General features: G+C 45.9%; 2 protein-coding genes across 3 annotated transcripts; both read left to right on the top strand.

The window, feature by feature from the left end:
* The first annotated feature begins 454 nt into the window (after nt 1-454).
* On the top strand, nt 455-18,800 carry LOC112221242 (heat shock 70 kDa protein 4-like). 2 transcript variants are annotated; one of them, XM_042303416.1, is made up of 19 exons: nt 455-761; nt 1,367-1,424; nt 1,814-1,954; nt 2,214-2,336; nt 2,486-2,585; nt 2,709-2,842; nt 3,094-3,338; nt 4,651-4,727; nt 4,864-5,015; nt 5,279-5,385; nt 5,659-5,792; nt 6,130-6,326; nt 6,629-6,718; nt 6,965-7,120; nt 9,227-9,352; nt 11,423-11,530; nt 12,162-12,281; nt 16,822-16,983; nt 17,818-18,800. In XM_042303416.1, exons 1-19 carry the CDS (start codon nt 655-657, stop codon nt 18,025-18,027), a joined length of 2,547 nt encoding a protein of 848 aa, XP_042159350.1. In that variant the 5' UTR covers nt 455-654; the 3' UTR covers nt 18,028-18,800. The 2 variants fall into 2 exon arrangements, with proteins under 2 accessions (XP_042159350.1, XP_042159349.1); XM_042303415.1 differs by having other exon boundaries at nt 6,617-6,718.
* A 602-nt stretch (nt 18,801-19,402) lies between these two features.
* LOC112221241 (glucosamine-6-phosphate isomerase 1) lies at nt 19,403-23,983 on the top strand. Its single transcript, XM_024383404.2, has 7 exons — nt 19,403-19,559; nt 19,915-20,054; nt 20,237-20,338; nt 20,460-20,642; nt 22,787-22,971; nt 23,247-23,421; nt 23,619-23,983. The coding sequence occupies exons 2-7, from the start codon at nt 19,931-19,933 to the stop codon at nt 23,705-23,707; spliced, it is 858 nt and encodes a 285-aa protein (XP_024239172.1). The 5' UTR covers nt 19,403-19,559; nt 19,915-19,930; the 3' UTR covers nt 23,708-23,983.
* Nucleotides 23,984-24,013: the final 30 nt, after the last annotated feature.

Here is a 24,013-nt window from a genome sequence, read left to right as displayed (position 1 = left end):
TGGAAGAACTTGAATGGCCTTCACAGAGCCCTGCCCTCAACCCCATCGAACACATTTGGGATGAATTGGAAAGCAGACTGCGAGCCAGGCCTAATTGCCCAACCTCACTAATGCTCTTGTGGCTGAATGGAAGAAAGTCCCCACAGCAATGTTCCAAAATCTAGTGGAAATCCTTCCCAGAAGAGTGGAGGCTGTTATAGCAGCAAAGGGGGGATGCAACTCCATATTAATGCCCAAGAGTTTGGAATGAAGTGATCGACGAGCACGTGTCCACATACTTTTGGTAATGTAGTCTAACATGAACATGCCGTTCTTGTGCTGGTCTCTGTAGACATCCGCGTTGCTTCCAACAATTTTCAAATGCTTTGGCCCTAGTGTCTGGTTTTCGAGACTTGCGCAATCATCATCATGGGACTTTTATACTGAAATCTATCATGTTGAGGTGTAGAAAGTGAGCTTGTTCGAAGGCATCAACGATTTGCCGGCAAGTAGCGCACTCAGTTGCATTTTCATGGAACTAGGGTGGGGATAATGAATTAAACCAGAACGTACATTCAGTTTGCGGTCTGGTCGGTCCTATTTGGGGAATTAACTGTAAGGCTACTTTGTGCTTTTCCATAGTATTATCTGTTTATTAAGTAACATTTTGCGAAGATGTCTGTGGTAGGATTCGACGTCGGGTTTCTGAACTGCTATGTTGCGGTAGCTAGAGCCGGAGGAATAGAAACTGTAGCCAATGAATACAGCGATCGATGTACACCGTAAGTGACACTTATATCTGTGTGGTTTATATGGTGTGTATTGTAATTTTGAACATGTTTGCCTCCTAAAGTGATTTGAGAAACTAGAGGGATTGGAACACATTTTGTGGCCTTGGCAGCAAGACGGACAAGGGAGGTGCGCCAGCCGACTAACATTAGCCGAGCCGCGTTGCAACACAGCATGTTCATGTTATTGCTATCTAGAGAGATCCACCCATGACTTGTAAAAACGAGCAATCCTTCTACCCTGTTAGCTATTTGACCAATTAAACGTTACGCTATTTGACTTGTGATACCTTAACTTACATTCCCCACGTAACATCTTGAGTGTTTTCGAAAACAATGGGGGGGGGTCATTTGTTTTAATGAAGTATGAATGGACGCATGACTGAGAGGAGGCCTGCAATCTCTCGACATCAATGGACTTGTTCATAGGAATCATTTGTATACTGCTCTGTATTACTAGCCAGCTAATAAAACGCATTTAGATGGGCAATTTAATACTACTGTGTTTTATCTTAGCTGGCGCTGTTATCTTATTACGGAAAGCCCGGTGAAAACTGACAAGCATCTTACTGATGTTTATTCCGCTGTCATTCTTTCAGAGCATGTGTGTCATTTGGACCACGGAATCGATCTATTGGTGCAGCTGCAAAAAGCCAGGTATGTTTTAATAGAGGACGCCCTCTACTTGATTATTTATTTGACTGGTGACACATTGAGGGTGTGAATCTTCTAGCAAGTTATATGGTTTTCTGCTTATGCATAGAAATAAGGATGTCATAACCAGGCCAATATTTGATTACCTGATGGAACTATTAAAAACAGAAGATAATAATTATGCATTCATGTACTCAAAGGACCCCAAATAAAACCACAGGTTCAATTTAGCCAGTCTTTTATATCTAAAGTATTTGATTGGGGATTTAAGCTATTCCATAATTTCTGATTTCTCCTGTTTCATTAGGGATCACATCATTAAGTAACTTTTAAATGTGAGAATGATTTATTTTGCATAATGCAGCATAATTTCCCTGCTAATCCCAAATCAGGTCGTCACAAACTGCAAGAACACAGTCCAAGGGTTCAAGAGATTTCATGGCCGGGCTTTTTCTGATCCGTACATCCAGCGTTTGAAATCCAGCCTTGTTTACGACTTAGCGCAGATGCCTTCGGGCACCACTGGCATCAAGGTAAGGAGAGATAACAGTGACGATTAGTTCTCCTTAAAAAGCTGGGGAATACATGAGTAGGCTTAATGGAGAGAGAGACTACTCATCATCCTTGTCTAATCTGTAATCAACATAGATATTGGTTGTCTATCTATCTATCTATCTATCTGTCTGTCTTTGTCGTATAATATTTTCACGTGTTATTCTGTATTGTACTCTACCTGTGTGAACCCCAAAAGCAATCATTTACGATGACAACTGGTGTCTGTGTGTCCTTTAGGTGATGTACATGGAGGAGGAGAAGGTGTTCAGCATTGAGCAGGTCACTGCCATGCTTCTGACCAAGATGAAGGAGACAGCTGAGCATGCACTGAAGAAACCTGTGGCTGACTGCGTGGTCTCTGTGAGTTTCAATCTGCAGCGTGCTAGTGTGCACTGGACGCTACACTTTACTAGAAGGACCAGAAATTTGGTCACATGACTAAAAGACCGGATGTGGAAAAACAATTTCTAGGCCTGCTGGCTAATCACAGCCTGTATCATCCTCCCCAGGTCCCCTGCTACTACACGGACGCTGAGAGGAGATCAGTGGTGGACGCAGCACAGATCGCTGGACTCAACTGTCTGAGGCTGATGAATGAGACAACTGCAGGTATAGAGAGAGCTGTGTTGACCCCTAACAAAGTTACTGTAGCTATTTAACTCAACCACACCTTATTATTAAGGTGATTTGCTCTTTCATAATAAAGAATGATTATGCATATCTTCCATCCAGTGGCGTTGGCGTATGGAATCTATAAGCAGGACCTCCCTGCTCCAGAGGAGAAGCCCAGGATTGTGGTGTTTGTAGACATTGGACACTCTGGATACCAGACCTCTGTCTGTGCCTTCAACAAGGGCAAGCTGAAGGTAGGTGTCTTTAATCAGGAGACAGAGGAGGCTATGGGGGTCATGCTGATTCTACAAAAGAACAGTTTTTATTGAAAACTGAAGTGTCCACAATGAATTTACAGACAACTTCAATAACCTTTTGGCTATTCAACAAAACAAGTGCTCTAGTGCCTAGAGTTGATCTGGCCAGGTCACATGGGCTCAGGAAAAATAATAATTAGTTTTTGCTCATATTCATGTGTTTTTAATATCATTTTATTTTCCCTCAGGTTCTGGCGACGGCCTGCGACCCGGAGCTGGGCGGGAAGGACTTTGACGAGATGCTGGTGAGACACTTCTGTGAGGAGTTTGGGAAGAAGTACAAGCTGGATGTGAAGACCAAGCCCAGGGCTCTGGTCAGGCTCTACCAGGAGTGTGAGAAACTCAAGAAGCTGATGAGCGCTAACTCCTCAGACCTGCCCCTCAACATCGAGTGCTTTATGAACGACATTGACGTCTCTGGAAAACTCAACAGGTATAGTGTTTTGTGAGTCTATGACATTGTTATCTCAACTGAACACCTCGGAATGGAAGGCTGTGGTCCTTGATATAAACAGGTCTTTCATGATCTATTAGAGGAGTCGTTATTTTGGTCTGTGGTGCAATGACCACATGACGAAGTTGTGCTGAACAAAAATATAAATGCAACATGAAACAATTTCAAAGAGTTTACCGACTTACAGTTCATAAGGAAATCAGTGAATTGAAATAAATTTATTAGGCCCTATTAGGCCCTATATCTATGGATTTCACATGACTGGGAATACAGATATGAGTCTGTTGGTCACAGATACCTTAAAAGAAATGGGTCTCACAATGAGCCTCAGGATCTCATCACGGTATTTTTGTGCATGCAAATTGCTATCGATGAAATACAATTGTGTTCATTGTCCATAGCTTATGCCTACCCATACCATAACCCCACCGCCACCATGGGGCACTCTGTTCAGTACGTTGACATCAGCAAACCGCTCGCCCACACGACGTCATACACATGGTCTGCAGTTGTGAGGCCGGTTGGTTGTACTGCCAAATTCTCTAAAACAATGTTGGAGGCGGCTTATGGTAGAGATATGAACATTCAATTATTTGGCAACAGCTCTGGTGGACATTCCTGCAGTCAGCATGCCAATTGCATGCTCCCTAAAAACATGAGACATCTGTGGCGTTGTGTTGTGAAAAAACTGCACATTTTAGATTGGCCTTTAATTGTCCCCAGCATAAGGTGCACCTGTGTCATGATCATGCCATTTATTCAGCTTCTTGATATGCCACACCTGTCAGGTGGATGGATTATCTTGGCAAAGGAGAAATGCTCACTAACCGAGATGTAAACCAATTTGTGCACAAAATCTGAGAGAAATAAGCTTTTTTGTGCATATGGAACATTTCATGGATCTTTTACAATAGTTGCATTTTATACTGTTGTTCAGTGTATTATTGTATAGTAACACCATCGAACGCATGGTGGTCCTTGACATCTGGTAGTTTTATCAGAGAAATTGCATGTTGATGATGCATACACATATGTAGGATCTTATTTGACCAGTTTCTCACAGCAGGAAAATAATCTTGCAGCAACATTTATAATTAATTTTGGCCGGGTTTGATAGATTTTTTTATTTAGTGGAAATCAAGTGTGACATTTTTAGGTGAAAATTCCAAACTCTTTAGGAGCCTTTTTAAACCTTTTATACACTACACGTTTGCATTTCCTGCTGTGCAAGAAGTTGCAACAACAGGGTGATCAAATTAAGGTCCTACATCTGCATGTGTATTTTCTCTAGGGTTCAGTTTGAGGAGATGTGTGCTGACGTTCTGGGCAGAGTGGAGGCACCACTGCACAACCTGATGGAGCAAGCCAGTGAGTATCGTAGGGTTGCATATAGCATTACAATTGAGCATTATCTGTGTAGGCATTGAGTATTGTCTTTATAGTTTTGAGTTATGTCAGTGACTGTCAGTTCTGATTGGTGCCTTCCTGATTCCTGTCCAATCAGAACTGAAGAAGGAGGACATCTATGCGGTGGAAATAGTGGGCGGGGCCTCCCGTATCCCGTCTGTCAAAGAGAGGATCAGTAGATTCTTTGGGAAGGAGCTGAGCACAACCCTGAATGCTGATGAGGCCGTGGCCAGAGGATGTGCCCTGCAGGTCTGATGATCTCTCTGTTTCCCCACTCCTGACCTTAAAATGACCTTTTGGACTTCCAGGATTTACTCAGCAAATTAGAAAAGGAAACTTAGCCTCCAAACGCTTCTGCTACTATACTATGTAGTAATGATCGGGATTACAACGTTTATAGATATCATTCTTACCAGTAAGACCTAATTCATTGTTGTTGATTTCTACTGGAGTATGGTGATGGAATAATGGTTTACCTCGTTGCTAAGAATATCCCCTGTCTGCCTCCTCAGTGTGCAATCCTGTCCCCTGCATTCAAAGTGCGTGAGTTCTCCATCACAGACGCAGTTGCTTACCCAATCTCTCTGAAATGGAACTCTGCTGCAGAGGAAGGCTTGAGGTAAACTACAATAACTATCTGGATTTATTATCGCCTTGATTTATAGATTATTTTTTTGTGTGATAGCTTCATTGTAGTTATTTTAGTGCTAGTAAACTAGACTGTTATGTGTGTTGTCCATTGTAGTTATTTTACTGCTAGTAAACTAGACTGTTATGTGTGTTGTCCATTGTAGTTATTTTAGTGCTAGTAAACTAGACTGTTATGTGTGTTGTCCATTGTAGTTATTATACTGCTAGTAAACTAGACTGTTATGTGTGTTGTCCATTGTAGCGATTGCGAGGTATTCCCAAAGAACCATGCTGCGCCCTTCTCCAAAGTGTTGACTTTCTACCGGAGGGAACCTTTCTCTCTGGAAGCCTACTACAACGACCCCAAAGAGCTGCCGTACCCCGACCCCACCATAGGTATGTACACGGCGTTGACTCCACTATGAACAACGCTCCTGTGGGTCCTTTTCTGTCTGCCAACAGTGTCTTCTATAGAAACGTAGTCAGTTATGCATCCTAGCAACAATGGCCTGTTGACCTACAGTTTGCAGTATGATGCTTATCATTGACTTGCCCATTGATTTTTGTATACATTTTTTGTTGTTGTTTATAACTGTTTTTGTCAAGTGTCAGTAATGTAAGTTTCCCCCTAAGGGGACAATACATTATAGCCCAGTTTGTCATCAGCATTTCCTGTCACATGTACTGACTATGTGCCATGACCACCTTTTATTTCCTGTGTCCTCTCCTATAGGTCAGTTTGTGATCCAGAAGGTGGTGCCCCAGGCGTCTGGGGAGAGCTCCAAGGTCAAGGTGAAGGTGAGGGTCAACATCCACGGCATCTTCAGCGTCTCCTCAGCCTCGCTGGTGGAGGTCCAGAAGACCGAGGAAGGAGAGGAGCCCATGGACACAGAACAGCAGGCAACACCAGAGAAAGAGAAGGAGGAAGAGGTGATTGTTAACAAACATATTCATTCATATTTTATGTCGCTTTTAAAAAATTTTTTTAAACCAAGTGTCTTATTCAATATTCACTACACAGACAATTACAATTAACTTTCCAATGAAAGTCCAATGAAAGCTAGGCCTACAAATGCGCTATTAAACCACACAACCTTTTGGAAGAGGGGATTCAGTTAGATACACTACTATATTTTGATGGCATTGCTATCTGGAAGTGTGTCTGTCCAATCATTGTGGCAATCATGTGGCGTTAATGAAGTGACCTGCGCTCTCTGCAGGGCAACATGCAGACTGACCAGGATGAGACAAAGGCCCAAGGAGATGGACAGAAAGAGACAGAAGAGGAGGAGAAGACTCTGCCGGAGAATGAGGAGATGGAGGTGACATCTATGATCAAAACGTTTATGGTAGCATTCTGCACTTTCTGTCCCGGAGGACTGCAGTTTGTACAGACTTAGACAAAAGCAAGTAGCCTGTTCCCAGGTCAGTTTGTGTTGTCTTGCCAACGACCAGACAGACACAAACCCATCTCAGGGGCAGGCTGAAAAACGCTCACCGGGAGTGAAGGCCACTACTTTATGGATATTTAGTCTTAATGATGCTGTTTCCCTCTCCTTTCTCCCCAGACCTCCACAGAGGAGAGTAAGACCGAGAAGAAGTCTGACCAGCCTCCCCAGGCCAAGAAGCCCAAAGTCAAGACAAAAGTCTTGGAGCTTCCCATCGAGAACAGCCCTCAGTGGGAGCTGGCCGTCGACATGCTCAACCTCTTTGTAGAAAATGAGGTAATTCAACCGGACATCGCTGGATAGTTTTTTTTTGTTCAGCTGTTGTGTTTCTTCTTACTGCTATCCTCTCTTACTGCTATCCTCTCTTACTGCTATCCCTCTCTTACTGCTATCCCTCTCTTACTGCTATCCCTCTCTTACCGCTATCCCTACCGCTATCCTCTCTTACTGCTATCCCTCTCTTACTGCTATCCCTCTCTTACTGCTATCCTCTCATACTGCTATCCTCTCTTACCGCTATCCCTCTCTTACTGCTATCCTCTCTTACTGCTATCCCTCTCTTACTGCTATCCTCTCTTACTGCTATCCCTCTCTTACTGCTATCCCTCTCTTACTGCTATCCCTCTGCTTACTGCTATCCTCTCTTACTGCTATCCTCTCTTACTGCTATCCCTCTCTTACTGCTATCCCTCTCTTACTGCTATCCTCTCTTACTGCTATCCTCTCTTACTGCTATCCTCTCTTACTGCTATCCCTCTCTTACTGCTATCCCTCTCTTACTGCTATCCCTCTCTTACTGCTATCCCTCTCTTACTGCTATCCCTCTCATACTGCTATCCTCTCATACTGCTATCCTCTCTTACTGCTATCCCTCTCTTACTGCTATCCTCTCTTACTGCTATCCTCTCTTACTGCTATCCCTCTCTTACTGCTATCCCTCTGCTATCCCTCTCTTACTGCTATCCCTCTTACTTACTGCTATCCCTCTCTTACTGCTATCCCTCTCTTACTGCTATCCCTCTCTTACTGCTATCCCTCTCTTACTGCTATCCCTCTCTTACTGCTATCCTCTCTTACTGCTATCCCTCTCTTACTGCTATCCCTCTCTTACTGCTATCCCTCTCTTACTGCTATCCCTCTCATACTGCTATCCTCTCATACTGCTATCCTCTCTTACTGCTATCCCTCTCTTACTGCTATCCTCTCTTACTGCTATCCCTCTTACTGCTATCCTCTCTTACTGCTATCCCTCTCTTACTGCTATCCCTCTCTTACTGCTATCCCTTACTCTTCCCTCTATCCCTTCTTACTGCTATCCCTCTCTTACTGCTATCCCTCTCTTACTGCTATCCCTCTCATACTGCTATCCTCTCATACTGCTATCCTCTCTTACTGCTATCCCTCTCTTACTGCTATCCTCTCTTACTGCTATCCTCTCTTACTGCTATCCCTCTCTTACTGCTATCCCTCTCTTACTGCTATCCCTCTCTTACTGCTATCCCTCTCTTACTGCTATCCCTCTCTTACCGCTATCCCTCTCTTACTGCTATCCCTCTCTTACTGCTATCCCTCTCTTACCGCTATCCCTCTCTTACTGCTATCCTCTCTTACTGCTATCCCTCTCTTACTGCTATCCCTCTCTTACTGCTATCCCTCTCTTACTGCTATCCCTGCTATCCCTCTCTTACTGCTATCCCTCTCTTACTGCTATCCCTCTCTTACTGCTATCCCTCTCTTACTGCTATCCCTCTCTTACTGCTATCCCTCTTACTGCTATCCCTCTGCTATCCCTCTCTTACTGCTATCCCTCTCTTACTGCTATCCCTCTCTTACCCTGCTATCCCTCTCTTACCGCTATCCCTCTCTTACTGCTATCCCTCTCTTACCGCTATCCCTCTCTTACTGCTATCCCTCTCTTACTGCTATCCCTCTCTTATCCCTGCTATCCCTCTCTTACTGCTATCCCTCTCTTACTGCTATCCCTCTCTTACTGCTATCCCTCTCTTACTGCTATCCCTCTCTTACTGCTATCCCTCTCTTACTGCTATCCCTCTCTGCTATCCCTGCTATCCCTCTCTTACTGCTATCCCTCTCTTTCCGCTATCCCTCTCTTACCGCTATCCCTCTCTTACTGCTATCCCTCTCTTACTGCTATCCCTCTCTTACTGCTATCCCTCTCTTACTGCTATCCCTCTCTTACTGCTATCCCTCTCTTACTGCTATCCCTCTCTTACTGCTATCTTTATCTGTCTGTTCTGTTCTGTATTCTTCCGGCTGTTTCTATATACTTGTATTTTTACATGTTTCTCTCTCTGTTTTGAGTAGTGCTTAAAGAGTGATCTGTGGTAACTGGAAGTGGTTGATTTTGTCTGGTTTCAACAGGGTAAAATGATCATGCAGGACAAGCTGGAGAAGGAGAGGAACGACGCTAAGAACTACGTGGAGGAGTATGTGTACGACATGAGGGACAAACTTCACGGCAGGCTGGAGAAATTCGTCAGTGAAGCTGTGAGTGCTGTGGCTTTCTGTGGTACTTTAAATTCTGCCTGACATTAGCTGCCCATGAAACACCCAGCAGGTTTCTTAATGGGATACTTTGGGACTTTGTCAGTGAAGCCCTGTAACTACTTCCCTACAGTCAGATGACCTCATGGAAGTAGATAAATGACTTCTTTGCCAAAATCCTGAAGTATCCCATTAGCAACAAGATAGACAGTATTATAAAGTCCTTTATATCAGAATTGTGTTCTTTGTAATATGTTTAAATGTCATCCATACTGTATGTTAATGCCTGTGTTTTGACTGTGTTTTGACTGTGGTGTAGGATGGGATACCCTGTCTTTAACTGAATGTTAATGCCTGTGTTTTGACTGTGGTGTAGGATGGGATACCCTGTCTTTAACTGTATGTTAATGCCTGTGTTTTGACTGGTGTTTTGACTGTGTTTTGACTGTGTTTTGACTGTGGTGTAGGATGGGATACCCTGTCTTTAACTGAATTTTAATGCCTGTGTTTTGACTGTGGTGTAGGATGGGATACCCTGTCTTTAACTGAATGTTAATGCCTGTGTTTTGACTGTGGTGTAGGATGGGATACCCTGTCTTTAACTGAATGTTAATGCCTGTGTTTTGACTGTGTTTGGGATACCCTGAACTGTGTTTGCCTGTGTTTTGACTGTGGTGTAGGATGGGATACCCTGTCTTTAACTGAATGTTAATGCCTGTGTTTTGACTGTGGTGTAGGATGGGATACCCTGTCTTTAACTGAATGTTAATGCCTGTGTTTTGACTGTGTGTTTGAACTGTGTTAATGCCTGTGTTTTGAGGATGGGATACCCTGTCTTTAACTGAATGTTAATGCCTGTGTTTTGACTGTGGTGTAGGATGGGATACCCTGTCTTTAACTGAATGTTAATGCCTGTGTTTTGACTGTGGTGTAGGATGGGATACCCTGTCTTTAACTGAATGTTAATGCCTGTGTTTTGACTGTGGTGTAGGATGGGATACCTGTGTTTTGACTGTCTTCTTTTAACTGAATGTTAATGCCTGTGTTTTGACTGTGGTGTAGGATGGGATACCCTGTCTTTAACTGAATGTTAATGCCTGTGTTTTGACTGTGGTGTAGGATGGGATACCCTGTCTTTAACTGAATGTTAATGCCTGTGTTTTGACTGTGTTTTGACTGTGTTTTGACTGTGGTGTAGGATGGGATACCCTGTCTTTAACTGAATGTTAATGCCTGTGTTTTGACTGTGGTGTAGGATGGGATACCCTGTCTTTAACTGAATGTTAATGCCTGTGTTTTGACTGTGGTGTAGGATGGGATACCCTGTCTTTAACTGAATGTTAATGCCTGTGTTTTGACTGTGGTGTAGGATGGGATACCCTGTCTTTAACTGAATGTTAATGCCTGTGTTTTGACTGTGTTTTGACTGTGTTTTGACTGTGGTGTAGGATGGGATACCCTGTCTTTAACTGAATGTTAATGCCTGTGTTTTGACTGTGGTGTAGGATGGGATACCCTGTCCTTAACTGAATGTTAATGCCTGTGTTTTGACTGTGGTGTAGGATGGGATACTCTGTCCTTAACTGAATGTTAATGCCTGTGTTTTGACTGTGGTGTAGGATGGGATACCCTGTCCTTAACTGAATGTTAATGCCTGTGTTTTGACTGTGGTGTAGGATGGGATACCCTGTCTTTAACTGAATGTTAATGCCTGTGTTTTGACTGTGGTGTAGGATGGGATACCCTGTCTTTAACTGAATGTTAATGCCTGTGTTTTGACTGTGGTGTAGGATGGGATACCCTGTCCTTAACTGAATGTTAATGCCTGTGTTTTGACTGTGGTGTAGGATGGGATACTCTGTCCTTAACTGAATGTTAATGCCTGTGTTTTGACTGTGGTGTAGGATGGGATACCCTGTCCTTAACTGAATGTTAACGCCTGTGTTTTGACTGTGGTGTAGGATGGGATACCCTGTCTTTAACTGAATGTTAATGCCTGTGTTTTGACTGGTGTAGGATGGGATACCCTGTCTTTAACTGAATGTTAATGCCTGTGTTTTGACTGTGGTGTAGGATCGGGATATCCTGTCTTTACAACTAGAGGACACAGAGAACTGGCTGTATGAAGACGGAGAGGACCAACCTAAACAACAGTACATCGACAAACTGGCCGTGCTGAAGGTAAAGCTTAGTGTTATACACTGTCACTGTGGTACAGTCTCCCACACCCTAATTAGTCCCAGGTAATGCTTTCAGTGTTATGTATTATAGTCACACCAGCATGCATTGTTTGAAGCTCAGTATTAAATTAAAATCTCCCTAACATCATATCTAAGCCAGTATGACACCGACGTTGATGACAAATCAACTTGATTGGAGGTACACAACACACTCCCTTGCCTCTCGCCATGAGCCGTCCGGCCGTTAACCAAGAACAAACACATTGTTTGAAGTACAATATACCAACATAGCTACTGTAGTAGGTCAACTCTGTGTGCTGGAAAACCTTGGTAGAGCGTGGGTGGAGTAGGCACTGTGCTCATGTGAAATTTCCTTTTTCGGCTTCAGACCAATGACTACTTCTCACATAAAATGTTAGTTTTTAATTGTGATTATGAGTTAAAGTCCTGCCAAGTCAATTTTATGTTCCGCAAATGTCTGTTATATTTCGACAATCAGATGAAAGTAGCATCACCAAAGTTTATAAAAAGGAGTTTAATTGCTATGAAAATGACTAGTTTCCTCCTCATTCTAGTTCAAACCGGTTGGATTATCTAGTGTTTCTGACGTACGTGTTGTCTGCTGTCTCCAGAAACTGGGCCAGCCTATCCAGGAGAGGTACATAGAGTCTGAGGAAAGACCCAGAGCCTTCGATGACATGGGGAAACAGATCCAGATGTACATGAAGATCGTTGAAGCTTATAAAACCAAGGTACCGCTGCCCCAATACACCCAGGGTACCGCTGCCCCAATACACCCAGGGTACCGCTGCCCCAATACACCCAGGGCCCCGCTGCCCCAATACACCCAGGGTACCGCTGCCCCAATACACCCAGGGTACCGCTGCCCCAATACACCCAGGGCCCCGCTGCCCCAATACACCCAGGGCCCCTATACACCCAGGGTACCGCTGCCCCAATACACCCAGGGCCCCGCTGCCCCAATACACCCAGGGCCCGCTGCCCCAATACACCCAGGGCCCCTATACACCCAGGGCCCCGCTGCCCCAATACACCCAGGGCCCCTGCTGGGCCCCGCTGCCCCAATACACCCAGGGTACCGCTGCCCCAATACACCCAGGGTACCGCTGCCCCAATACACCCAGGGCCCCGCTGCCCCAATACACCCAGGGCCCCAGCCCCGCCCCCAATACACCCAGGGCCCCGCTGCCCCAATACACCCAGGGCCCCGCTGCCCCAATACACCCAGGGCCCCGCTGCCCCAATACACCCAGGGCCCCGCTGCCCCAATACACCCAGGGTACCGCTGCCCCAATACACCCAGGGTACCGCTGCCCCTATACACCCAGGGCCCCGCTGCCCCAATACACCCAGGGCCCCGCTGGGTACCCCCCCTATACACCCAGGGCCCCGCTGCCCCTATACACCCAGGGTACCGCTGCCCCAATACACCCAGGGCCCCGCTGCCCCAATACACCCAGGGCCCCCCCAATACACCCAGGGCCCCGCTGCCCCAATACACCCAGGGCCCCGCTGCCCCAATACACCCAGGGCCCCGCTGCCCCTATACACCCAGGGCCCCGCTGCCCCAATACACCCAGGGCCCCGCTGCCCCAATACACCCAGGGCCCCGCTGCCCCTATACACCCAGGGCCCCGCTGCCCCTATACACCCAGGGTACCGCTGCCCCAATACACCCAGGGCCCCAATTCCCAATACACCCAGGGCCCTGCCCCAATACACCCAGGGCCCCGCTGCCCCAATACACCCAGGGTACCGCTGCCCCAATACACCCAGGGTACCGCTGCCCCAATACACCCAGGGCCCCGCTGCCCCAATACACCCAGGGCCCCGCTGCCCCAATACACCCAGGGCCCCGCTGCCCCAATACACCCAGGGCCCCGCTGCTAATACACCCAGGGCCCCGCTGCCCCAATACACACCCAGGGCCCCGCTGCCCCAATACACCCAGGGTACCGCTGCCCCTATACACCCAGGGTACCGCTGCCCCAATACACCCAGGGCCCCGCTGCCCCAAATACACCCAGGGCCCCTGCCCAAATACACCCAGGGTACCGCTGCCCCAATACACCCAGGGCCCCGCTGCCCCAATACACCCAGGGCCCTGCGCTGGGTACCCTGCCCCTAATACACCCAGGGTACCGCTGCTGCCCCAGGGTATGCCCCACACCCAGGGCCCCGCTGCCCCAATACACCCAGGGCCCCTGCTGCCCCAATACACCCAGGGTACCGCTGCCCCAATACACCCAGGGTACCGCTGCCCCAATACACCCAGGGTACCGCTGCCCCAATACACCCAGGGTACCGCTGCCCCAATACACCCAGGGTACCGCTGCCCCAATACACCCAGGGTACCGCTGCTGCCCCAATACACCCAGGGCCCTGCTGCACCCAGGGTATACACCCAGGGTACCGCTGCCCCAATACACCCAGGGTACCGCTGCCCCAATACACCCAGGGTACCGCTGCCCCAATACACCCAGGGTACCGCTGCCCCAATACACCCAGGGTACCGCTGCCCCAATACACCCAGGGCCCCTGCCCCAATACACCCAGGGTACCGCTGCCCCTATACACCCAGGGTACCGCTGCCCCTATACACCCAGGGTACCGCTGCCCCAGAGGTATAGAAGTAATGACACATTGGACTCATAATGCTCCATAGAAATACAACAATCATTCTTAAACTATTGCAAATATCAGAAGTTGACAATGGTTGCATTTCAGGAATGACCAAATGTGTATTGTATTATGCTACTAAATGGACGTAATATACATTATTATTTTGGGGCGGCAGGGAGCCTAGTGGTTAGAGCGTTGGACTAGTAACCAGCAGGGAGCCTAGTGGTTAGAGCGTTGGACTAGTAACCAGCAGGGAGCCTAGTGGTTAGAGCGTTGGACTAGTAACCAGCAGGGAGCCTAGTGGTTAGAGCGTTGGACTAGTAACCAGCAGGTAGCCTAGTGGTTAGAGCGTTGGACTAGTAACCAGCAGGGAGTCTAGTGGTTAGAGCGTTGGACTAGTAACCAGCAGGTAGCCTAGTGGTTAGAGCGTTGGACTAGTAACCAGCAGGGAGCCTAGTGGTTAGAGCGTTGGACTAGTAACCAGCAGGTAGCCTAGTGGTTAGAGCGTTGGACTAGTAACCAGCAGGTAGCCTAGTGGTTAGAGCGTTGGACTAGTAACCAGCAGGTTGCCTAGTGGTTAGAGCGTTGGACTAGTAACCAGCAGGTAGCCTAGTGGTTAGAGCGTTGGACTAGTAACCAGCAGGTAGCCTAGTGGTTAGAGCGTTGGACTAGTAACCAGCAGGTAGCCTAGTGGTTAGAGCGTTGGACTAGTAACCAGCAGGGAGCCTAGTGGTTAGAGCGTTGGACTAGTAACCAGCAGGTAGCCTAGTGGTTAGAGCGGTGGACTAGTAACCAGCAGGGAGCCTAGTGGTTAGAGCGGTGGACTAGTAACCAGCAGGTAGCCTAGTGGTTAGAGCGTTGGACTAGTAACCAGCAGGTAGCCTAGTGGTTAGAGCGTTGGACTAGTAACCAGCAGGTAGCCTAGTGGTTAGAGCGTTGGACTAGTAACCAGCAGGGAGCCTAGTGGTTAGAGCGGTGGACTAGTAACCAGCAGGTAGCCTAGTGGTTAGAGCGTTGGACTAGTAACCAGCAGGGAGCCTAGTGGTTAGAGCGTTGGACTAGTAACCAGCAGGTAGCCTAGTGGTTAGAGCGTTGGACTAGTAACCAGCAGGTAGCCTAGTGGTTAGAGCGTTGGACTAGTAACCAGCAGGTAGCCTAGTGGTTAGAGCGTTGGACTAGTAACCAGCAGGTAGCCTAGTGGTTAGAGCGTTGGACTAGTAACCAGCAGGTAGCCTAGTGGTTAGAGCGTTGGACTAGTAACCAGCAGGTAGCCTAGTGGTTAGAGCGTTGGACTAGTAACCAGCAGGTAGCCTAGTGGTTAGAGCGTTGGACTAGTAACCAGCAGGTAGTCTAGTGGTTAGAGCGTTGGACTAGTAACCAGCAGGTAGCCTAGTGGTTAGAGCGTTGGACTAGTAACCAGCAGGTAGCCTAGTGGTTAGAGCGTTGGACTAGTAACCAGCAGGGAGCCTAGTGGTTAGAGCGTTGGACTAGTAACCAGCAGGGAGCCTAGTGGTTAGAGCGTTGGACTAGTAACCAGCAGGGAGCCTAGTGGTTAGAGCGTTGGACTAGTAACCAGCAGGTAGCCTAGTGGTTAGAGCGTTGGACTAGTAACCAGCAGGGAGCCTAGTGGTTAGAGCGTTGGACTAGTAACCAGCAGGTAGCCTAGTGGTTAGAGCGTTGGACTAGTAACCAGCAGGGAGCCTAGTGGTTAGAGCGTTGGACTAGTAACCAGCAGGGAGCCTAGTGGTTAGAGCGTTGGACTAGTAACCAGCAGGTAGCCTAGTGGTTAGAGCGTTGGACTAGTAACCAGCAGGTAGCCTAGTGGTTAGAGCGTTGGACTAGTAACCAGCAGGTAGCCTAGTGGTTAGAGCGTTGGACTAGTAACCAGCAGGTAGCCTAGTGGTTAGAGCGTTGGACTAGTAACCAGCAGGGAGCCTAGTGGTTAGAGCGTTGGACTAGTAACCAGCAGGGAGCCTAGTGGTTAGAGCGTTGGACTAGTAACCAGCAGGGAGCCTAGTGGTTAGAGCGTTGGACTAGTAACCAGCAGGGAGCCTAGTGGTTAGAGCGTTGGACTAGTAACCAGCAGGGAGCCTAGTGGTTAGAGCGTTGGACTAGTAACCAGCAGGTAGCCTAGTGGTTAGAGCGTTGGACTAGTAACCGAAAAGTTGCTAGATTGAATCCCCGAGCTGACAAGGTACAAATCTTATTGGAACACAATCGAACATCTCTGCAGAGACCTGGAAATATCTGTGCAGCGACGCTCCCCATCCAACATGACAGAGCTTGAGAGGATCTGTAGAGAAGAATGGGAGAAACTCCCCAAATACAGGTGTGCCAAACTTGTAGCGTCATACCCAAGAAGACTCGAGGCTGTAATCCCTGCCAAAGGTGCTTCAACAAAGTACTGACTAAAGGGTCTGAGTACTTATGTAAATGTGATTATTTTATTTATACATTTGCAAAAATGTCTTCACCTGTTTTGCTTTGTCGTTATGGGGTATTGTGTGTAAATTGAGGGGGAAAATCAATTGAATCCATTTTAGAATAAGGCTGGAATGTTACAAAATGTGGAATGAATCAAATGGTCTGAATACTTTCAGAAGGCACTGTATATTAGATGGTTTCTTTGCTTGTCTTTCCATTCCCCAGGAGGAGCAGTATGACCATCTGGACCAGGAAGAGATCAACAAGGTGGATAAGATGGTGAACGAAGCCATGATCTGGCTGAACAGCAAGATGAACCAGCAGAGTAAACTGAGCTTGACTGTGGAGCCTGCTGTTAGAGTCCGAGAGATACAGGACAAGACTAAGGTGGGACTAACTACCTACAGTACTGCTAACTACCTACAGTACTGGTAACTTACAACTAACTACAGTACTGCTAACAATTCCTTTACCACTGGCTAACTGCAGTGGCGCTGGCTGGCTAACTGCAGTGGCGCTGGCTGGCTAACTGCAGCGGCGCTGGCTGGCTAACTGCAGCGGCGCTGGCTGGCTAACTGCAGCGGCGCTGGCTGGCTAACTGCAGCGGCGCTGGCTGGCTAACTGCAGCGGCGCTGGCTGGCTAACTGCTAATACTCTTAGTCAGAGAGATACAGGTTAGAACAGCTACAGTACTAACTGTTAGATGTTTTTTGATATTTTAACAAAAATATAAACTTGCGGTTACTGCTTATGAATTCAACATTGGTGTGTTATGAAGTCCTTATGTAGGAATCCTTCTAGTGAAGTGTTACCCAACCTTACAACCAAGCTACAGTATACTGTCAATATTGCCTTTTGATCATGAATATTATTCTACTGCTGTAATACTGCATGCCGGCATTCTGCTTATCCAATTTAACACTGCTTGTGTAAAAGTATAGACTTTACGTCTGTCCCCTCGCCCCGACTTGGGCGCGAACTAGGGACGCTCTGCACACATCAATCAACAGTCACCCTCGAAGCATCGTTACCCATCGCTCCACAAAAGCCACGGCCCTTGCAGAGCAAGGGGAACCACTACTTCAAGGGCTCAGAGCGAGTGACGTCACCGATTGAAATGCTACCAGCGCGCACCACTGCTAACTAGCTAGCCATTTCACATCGGCTACACTTGCACAGTTATTTGTAACTTTCAATCTTCCTACTATTTCCTCTCAATAGGAGCTGTACTCTTCCTGCAACCCCATCGTGACCAAGCCCAAGCCCAAAGTGGAGCTGCCTAAAGACAACAAGGCAGGGGAGCAGAATGGACCAGTCAACGGCCAGGAGAAAGCCCCAGCAGAGGGCACCGAGAAGGGGACCGCCGACAGCACAGGCAACCCCCCCTCCACGGAATCCACGGAACCTAGACCTGACATGGACCTTGACTAAGCGGACACAGACAGCAACCAGTGTCTCATCTCCCAGGGGCTGTGTGTTCATCTGAAAAGTGTCTCCTTTCATGTTTCCTTGTCACCTTCCCCTTTCAGACCTGATAGGACTGGATAGATGAGTTCAACTAAGCATTATGGGGGGGGGGGAAACAACCTCTACCTGAATGGTCTACCAAAAGGCATGCGGATATATTAACTACAGTACTGTAGCACATTGCTCATGTCTTTATCTATTTTGTCAGATATGTTGAGATGAGGAAGGAATCAACCTAGGCAGCAAGGGAAGGAGGCAAGGTGATGGGATTGAGACGCAGCCCAGAGCTACTAGTGGAGTGTCAACTATTTTGGCTTTGTCTGAAATGGCTCCCTATTTACTATATAGTGCACTACGTTTGACCAGTGTCCATATGGCCCCGGTCAAAAGTAGTGCACTATATAGGGAATAGGGTGCCATTTGGCCCTGGTCAAAAGTAGTGCACTATGTAGGAAATAGGGTGCCATTTCAGATGTTGCCATTCACTCCACTCCACATGTCAATGCAGGGGGCATACTGTAATTTCGGCACATTTACCCCAAGTACCTGATGAAAATGATGGTGTGTTTCTGCTGCCAATAGCATGCCCATTATTTTATTGCTGATATAAAATGTAAAGAAGCCAACTGCAATAAGCCTGTTACGATGAGCGCTGCATGATGGTGTTTCTGTTGTGTGCTCTCCAACTGTTCCGGGTCATTGTTGCAATTTGGTTTTAATAAAGTTATTGAAAATTGCTTCATGTAGCCCTTATTTGAGCATTTTAGAGGAATGCCGTTTCGTTCTCAGGCTATATTTTGATAAGCCCAAAGGCCGGCAGATGGCCTATATTTGGACGATGTATGGATATCTTGAGAATTATTTTATATATATTTCTTAAACGTTACCAATGCATAAACGCAATGAAAAAGGTTTCACTCATCTGTCAAATAACGACTGCAGTTATTCAGTATAATACGCTACTTTAATTATAAGTAATGTTACAATTATATCTAAAAACCTGCTCCGGGTATCACGTGCCGGCTACCACCCAGTTACTCAACCCTGCACCTTAGAGGCGGCTCCCCTATATACTTTAATAAACATACTGCTTTACTCATTCCATGTTTACACTGTATTCTATTCCGCTGTATTTTAGTCTATGAAACTCCGACATTGCTCGTACTAATATTTATATATTAATTCCATAATTTAACTTTTTGATTTGTGTGTATTGTGAATTGTTAGATTCTACTGCACTGTTGGAGCTAGGAACGCAAGCGTTTCCCTACACCCGCAATAGCATCTGCTAAATATGTGTGCGACCAATACAATTTAATTTGAAAAGAAGGCCTGCCTATTCATCCCGTTAAACATTCAGCGTTCCTCAATCTGTAATCGAGGCTTCCAGCAAGACCTCCGCCCGCCTCTTCCTTGTGTCTGCAGCTGCGTCAGTCATATGACAGAGGTTCCTGCTTTCTTTAAACAAAGTATTTTAAAGCGGAAAGGCGGATGCGGTAAGTTGATCAATGCGTTTGTTTTTAATTTACTTAATGCACAAAGTAAGACGCTAGTACAAACGTCATCAGAGGCCGATTTTGTATATGCATGGTACCGTTTTCAAGTACAGTGGATTCAACATTTGCATTTAATTCAAAGAGCTCTTCAATGCATTTTCGTATAGTTTGAGTTGGTCTACTTCCCCCGTTAATTCGGGTAGGGATACTTTAGTACGTCTCCCTGCTGCAAGTCCTCATTTTATGGGTCTAAAGTCTGCTTGTTTTGGTGGAGAACAAATATTGCTTCAAGATCTGTTCCTTCTGATACAATAACATCTGTATTCACCATCCAAGTTTGGCTGTGATTTTAAAGCTTTTAATTTAGGACCATGAAGCTGATCATCCTGAATGATTATGACCAAGTTGGTGAGTGGGCTGCCAAGTACATCAGGAATCAAATCCTTCACTTCAACCCTGGACCAGACAGATTCTTCATTCTAGGACTCCCCACAGGTAAGCGATCTGTTGATTCTACAGGGCACATCTTCCTTTCCATTGTACAGGCAATGGTGTAATCATAGTAATCCTACTTCAAATGTGTCTACATAAAGACATTAACATAGATGTATTTGACGTGTAAAACTAGAGGTATTTTGTTGAAAATAACAATAATTTATCCCCAATGTACACCCCAGGAGGTACTCCTCTGGGATGCTATAAGAAGCTGATTGAGTTTTATAAGAAAGGAGAGATCTCTTTCAAGTATGTCAAAACGTTCAACATGGACGAGTATGTGGGTAAGCTTCACCTTTACAATACTTCTCTATTTCACCTATTTCTACACCATACAGTATCAACATTCTTCACAGCATGAGAAGCCATACAAAACTGTGATTACTGCTTTTTTAAATCATGCAGGTATTCCTAGGGATCACCCAGAGAGCTACCATTCCTTCATGTGGAATAATCTCTTCAAGCACATTGACATCAAATCGGAGAACACCCATATTCTGGATGGCAACGCTGCCAACCTTGTAGAGGAGTGTGATTCCTTTGAGGAGGAGATCAAAGCAGCTGGAGGAATTGACCTCTTTGTTGGAGGTCAGTAGGGAGGCAGGGAGGGAGGGAGGCAGGTAGGGCAGGTAGGGGGGCAGATGGGGAGGGAGGCAGGTAAGGAGGGAGGTAGGTAGGTAGGGAGGGAGGATATTGATACGATGGTATTAAGTATATTTATTATATTTACTCTGTTATACAGGGCATTCAGAAAGTATTCAGACCCCAGGTAAGGAGGGAGGCAGGGAGGGCAGGTAGGGAGGGAGGATATTGATACGATGGTATTAAGTATATGTATTATATTTACTCTGTTATACAGGGCATTCAGAAAGTATTCAGACCCCAGGTAAGGAGGGAGGCAGGGAGGGCAGGTAGGGAGGGAGGATATTGATACGATGGTATTAAGTATATTTATTATATTTACTCTGTTATACAGGGCATTCAGAAAGTATTCAGACCCCTTGACTTTTTCCAAATGTTACTTTACAGCCTTATTCTAAAATTGATTAAATCATTTTTTTCTCTCTCATCAATCTAAACACAATACCCCATAATGACAAATCAAAAACAGGTTTTTAGAAATGTGTGCAAATTTATTTATATATATATAATATATATATATATATATATATACCTTATTTACATAAGTTTTCAGACGCTTTGACATGAGACTCTAAATTGAGCTCAAATGCATCCTGTTTCCATTGATCGTCCTTGAGATGTTTCTACAACTTGATTGGAGTCCACTTGTGGTAAAATCAATTGATTGGATATGATTTGGAAAGGCACACACCTGTCTATATAAGGTCCCACAGTTGACAGTGCATGTCATAGCAAAAACCAAGCCATACTAAAATTTATAAAAACGTTTTTTGCTTTGTCATTATGGGGTATTGTGTGTAGATTAGAGGTAAAAAAAAAAACAATAATATATTTTAGAATAAATCTGTAATGTAGCAAAGCGTGGAAAAGGTTAAGGGGTCTGAATACTTCCTGAATGGACTGTAAGGTCCCAGAGTTGACAGTGCATGTCATAGCAAAATCCAAGCCATGAGGTTGAAGGAATTGTCCTTAGAGCTCCGAGACAGGATTGTGTCGAGGCACAGATCTGGGGAAGGGGACCAAAAAATGTCTTCAGCATTGAAGTTCCCAGCGAACAAAGTGGCCTCCATCATTCTTAAATGGAAGAAGTTTGGAACCACCAAGACTCTTCCTAGAGCTGGTCGCCCAGCCAAACTAAGCAATCAGGGGAGAAGGGCCTTGGTCAGGGAGGTGACCACGAACCCGATGGTCACTCTGACAGAGATCCAAAGTTCCTCTGTGGCGATGGGAGATCCTTCCAGAAGGACAACCATCTCTGCATCACTCCACCAATCAGACCTTTATGGTAGAGTGGCCAGACGGAAGCCACTCCTCAGTAAAAGGCACATGGCAGCCCACTTGGAGTTTGCCAAAAGGCACCTAAAGACTCTCAGACCATGAGAAACAAGATTCTGGACGGATGAAACCAAGATTGAACTCTTTAGTCTGAATGCCATGCGCCACGTCTGGCATCATCTCTATGGTGTAGCACGGTGGTGGCAGCATCATGCTGTGGGGATATTTTTCAGCGGCAGGGACTGGGAGTCTAGTCAGAATCGAGGGAAAGATGAACGGAGCAAAGTACAGCGAGACCCTTGATGAAAACCTTCTCCAGTGCACTCAGGACCTCAGACTGGGGAGAAGGTTCACCTTCCAACAGGACAACAACCCTAAACACAGAGCCAAGACAACGCAGGAGTGGCTTCGGGACAAGTCTCTGAATATCCTTGAGTGGCCCAGCCAGACCCTGCACTTGAACCCGATCTAACGTCTCTGGAGAGACCTGAAAATAGCTGTGATTGGACACTCCCCATCCAACATGACAGAGCTTGGGAGGATCTGCAGAGAGGAGTGGGAGAAACTCCCCAAATACAGGTGTGCCTAGCTTGTAGCATCATACCCAATAAGACTCGAGGTTGTAAATCACTGCCAAAGGTGCTTCAACAAAGTCCTGAGTAAAGGGTCTGAATACTTATGTATTAAGGGTCATAATGTATTAAGGGTCATTATGTAAAAAAATACACACCACAAGCACAAACCAGTTTAGAAAACAACAGACTTTGAAACGTCAATACCAAAATCCAACAAATGTAACCCACCCTGTCTGTTAGGTATTGGACCGGATGGCCACATTGCCTTCAACGAGCCAGGCTCCAGTCTATTGTCCAGGACCAGAGTGAAGACCCTGGCTCAGGACACCATCCTGGCCAACGCACGCTTCTTTGACGGAGATCTGTCTAAAGTACCCACCATGGCTCTGACTGTGGGAGTGGCCACTGTCATGGACGCCAGAGAGGTTAGGAGCTGATTTCAAGATGTCTGTCTCTGCTTTATGTTTCTGGTCTGTCTTCTCTTGTAACTCATTTTTTCATGGACAGCTGGTCCCTTTACAGCTCCTATACTTATTCAATTATTATATAATGAGGCTGTTACACATTGCCTTATGTCATTTTACTGCTTCTTTGTTGTAACAATGTAATACTAGTCTATAAGAATGTAATGACAATGTATAACCATGTAATAACAGTTTATAGGATGCTGAAGATGATAATTTCTCCTTAATGTCTCCAGGTCATGATTCTCATCACGGGAGTACACAAAGCGTTTGCCCTGTACAAGGCCATAGAGGAAGGGGTGAACCACATGTGGACGGTGTCGGCCTTTCAGCAGCACCCTCAGACTGTGTTTGTGTGTGACGAGGATGCTACCCTGGAACTGAGGGTTAAAACTGTCAAGTACTTCCAAGGTGAGGGTCTACTTCCTTACTGAAGGACTTGGTCCTCACATGAGGCTCTATGAACTAGTGCTTCATCAGTTTTCAAATTCATTGTGTTTTGTTTTATTATTGGCCCGGGAGGAATACATTATGTTCTTCAATTAAAAACAGAATTGTGAATGAAGTGGAAATCTAACTCACTTGACCTATTGTTATTTCTCCTACAGGAATGATGCATGTGCACAACAAGTTGGTGGATCCACTGCCTCCCAAAGAAGGCGAGGGCGTTGCAAAAACATTGGGAAACCTGCAATAACCAGGATGCCGGACCCTCCAGGATATGACAGTGGCCACGGGTGGAGGATCAACTGTGTGTGTTGTACTGTGTTTTACTTAAAGTTACATTTTATGTAAAATAATAGTATGCCTACTTGTAGTAGGCTACATTTGATTATGTAATACATTTATCTTCGATTAAAAAAAAGTTTTCTTAGTTCCATTGTTAAATTCGATACAAAACTTGACTTTGAATGTATTTTTAATGTGTTATTGTAATAAAAATAACTCTGAGAATGACTCCGAGAATTTGTTATAGCTGGGTACGTGGTGTTTTCATTATGCG

The sequence above is a fragment of the Oncorhynchus tshawytscha genome, linkage group LG21, assembly GCF_018296145.1.
Source record: "Oncorhynchus tshawytscha isolate Ot180627B linkage group LG21, Otsh_v2.0, whole genome shotgun sequence".
NCBI lineage: Eukaryota > Metazoa > Chordata > Actinopteri > Salmoniformes > Salmonidae > Oncorhynchus > Oncorhynchus tshawytscha.
Note: the sequence above shows the minus strand (reverse complement) of the source record. Positions and strands in the feature narration are given on the sequence as shown.

Bases quoted from the DNA above. Each gene is read 5' to 3' on its own strand.
- LOC112221242 (XM_042303415.1), top strand. From the start codon at position 655: ATGTCTGTGGTAGGATTCGACGTCGGGTTTCTGAACTGCTATGTTGCG. The intron at 9,353-11,422 runs GTGAGTGCTGTG...ACTGTGGTGTAG, and splicing joins AGAAATTCGTCAGTGAAGCT to GATCGGGATATCCTGTCTTT. The intron at 11,531-12,161 runs GTAAAGCTTAGT...TGCTGTCTCCAG, and splicing joins ACAAACTGGCCGTGCTGAAG to AAACTGGGCCAGCCTATCCA.
- LOC112221241 (XM_024383404.2), top strand. From the start codon at position 19,931: ATGAAGCTGATCATCCTGAATGATTATGACCAAGTTGGTGAGTGGGCT. The intron at 20,055-20,236 runs GTAAGCGATCTG...TGTACACCCCAG, and splicing joins CATTCTAGGACTCCCCACAG to GAGGTACTCCTCTGGGATGC. The intron at 23,422-23,618 runs GTGAGGGTCTAC...TTTCTCCTACAG, and splicing joins AACTGTCAAGTACTTCCAAG to GAATGATGCATGTGCACAAC.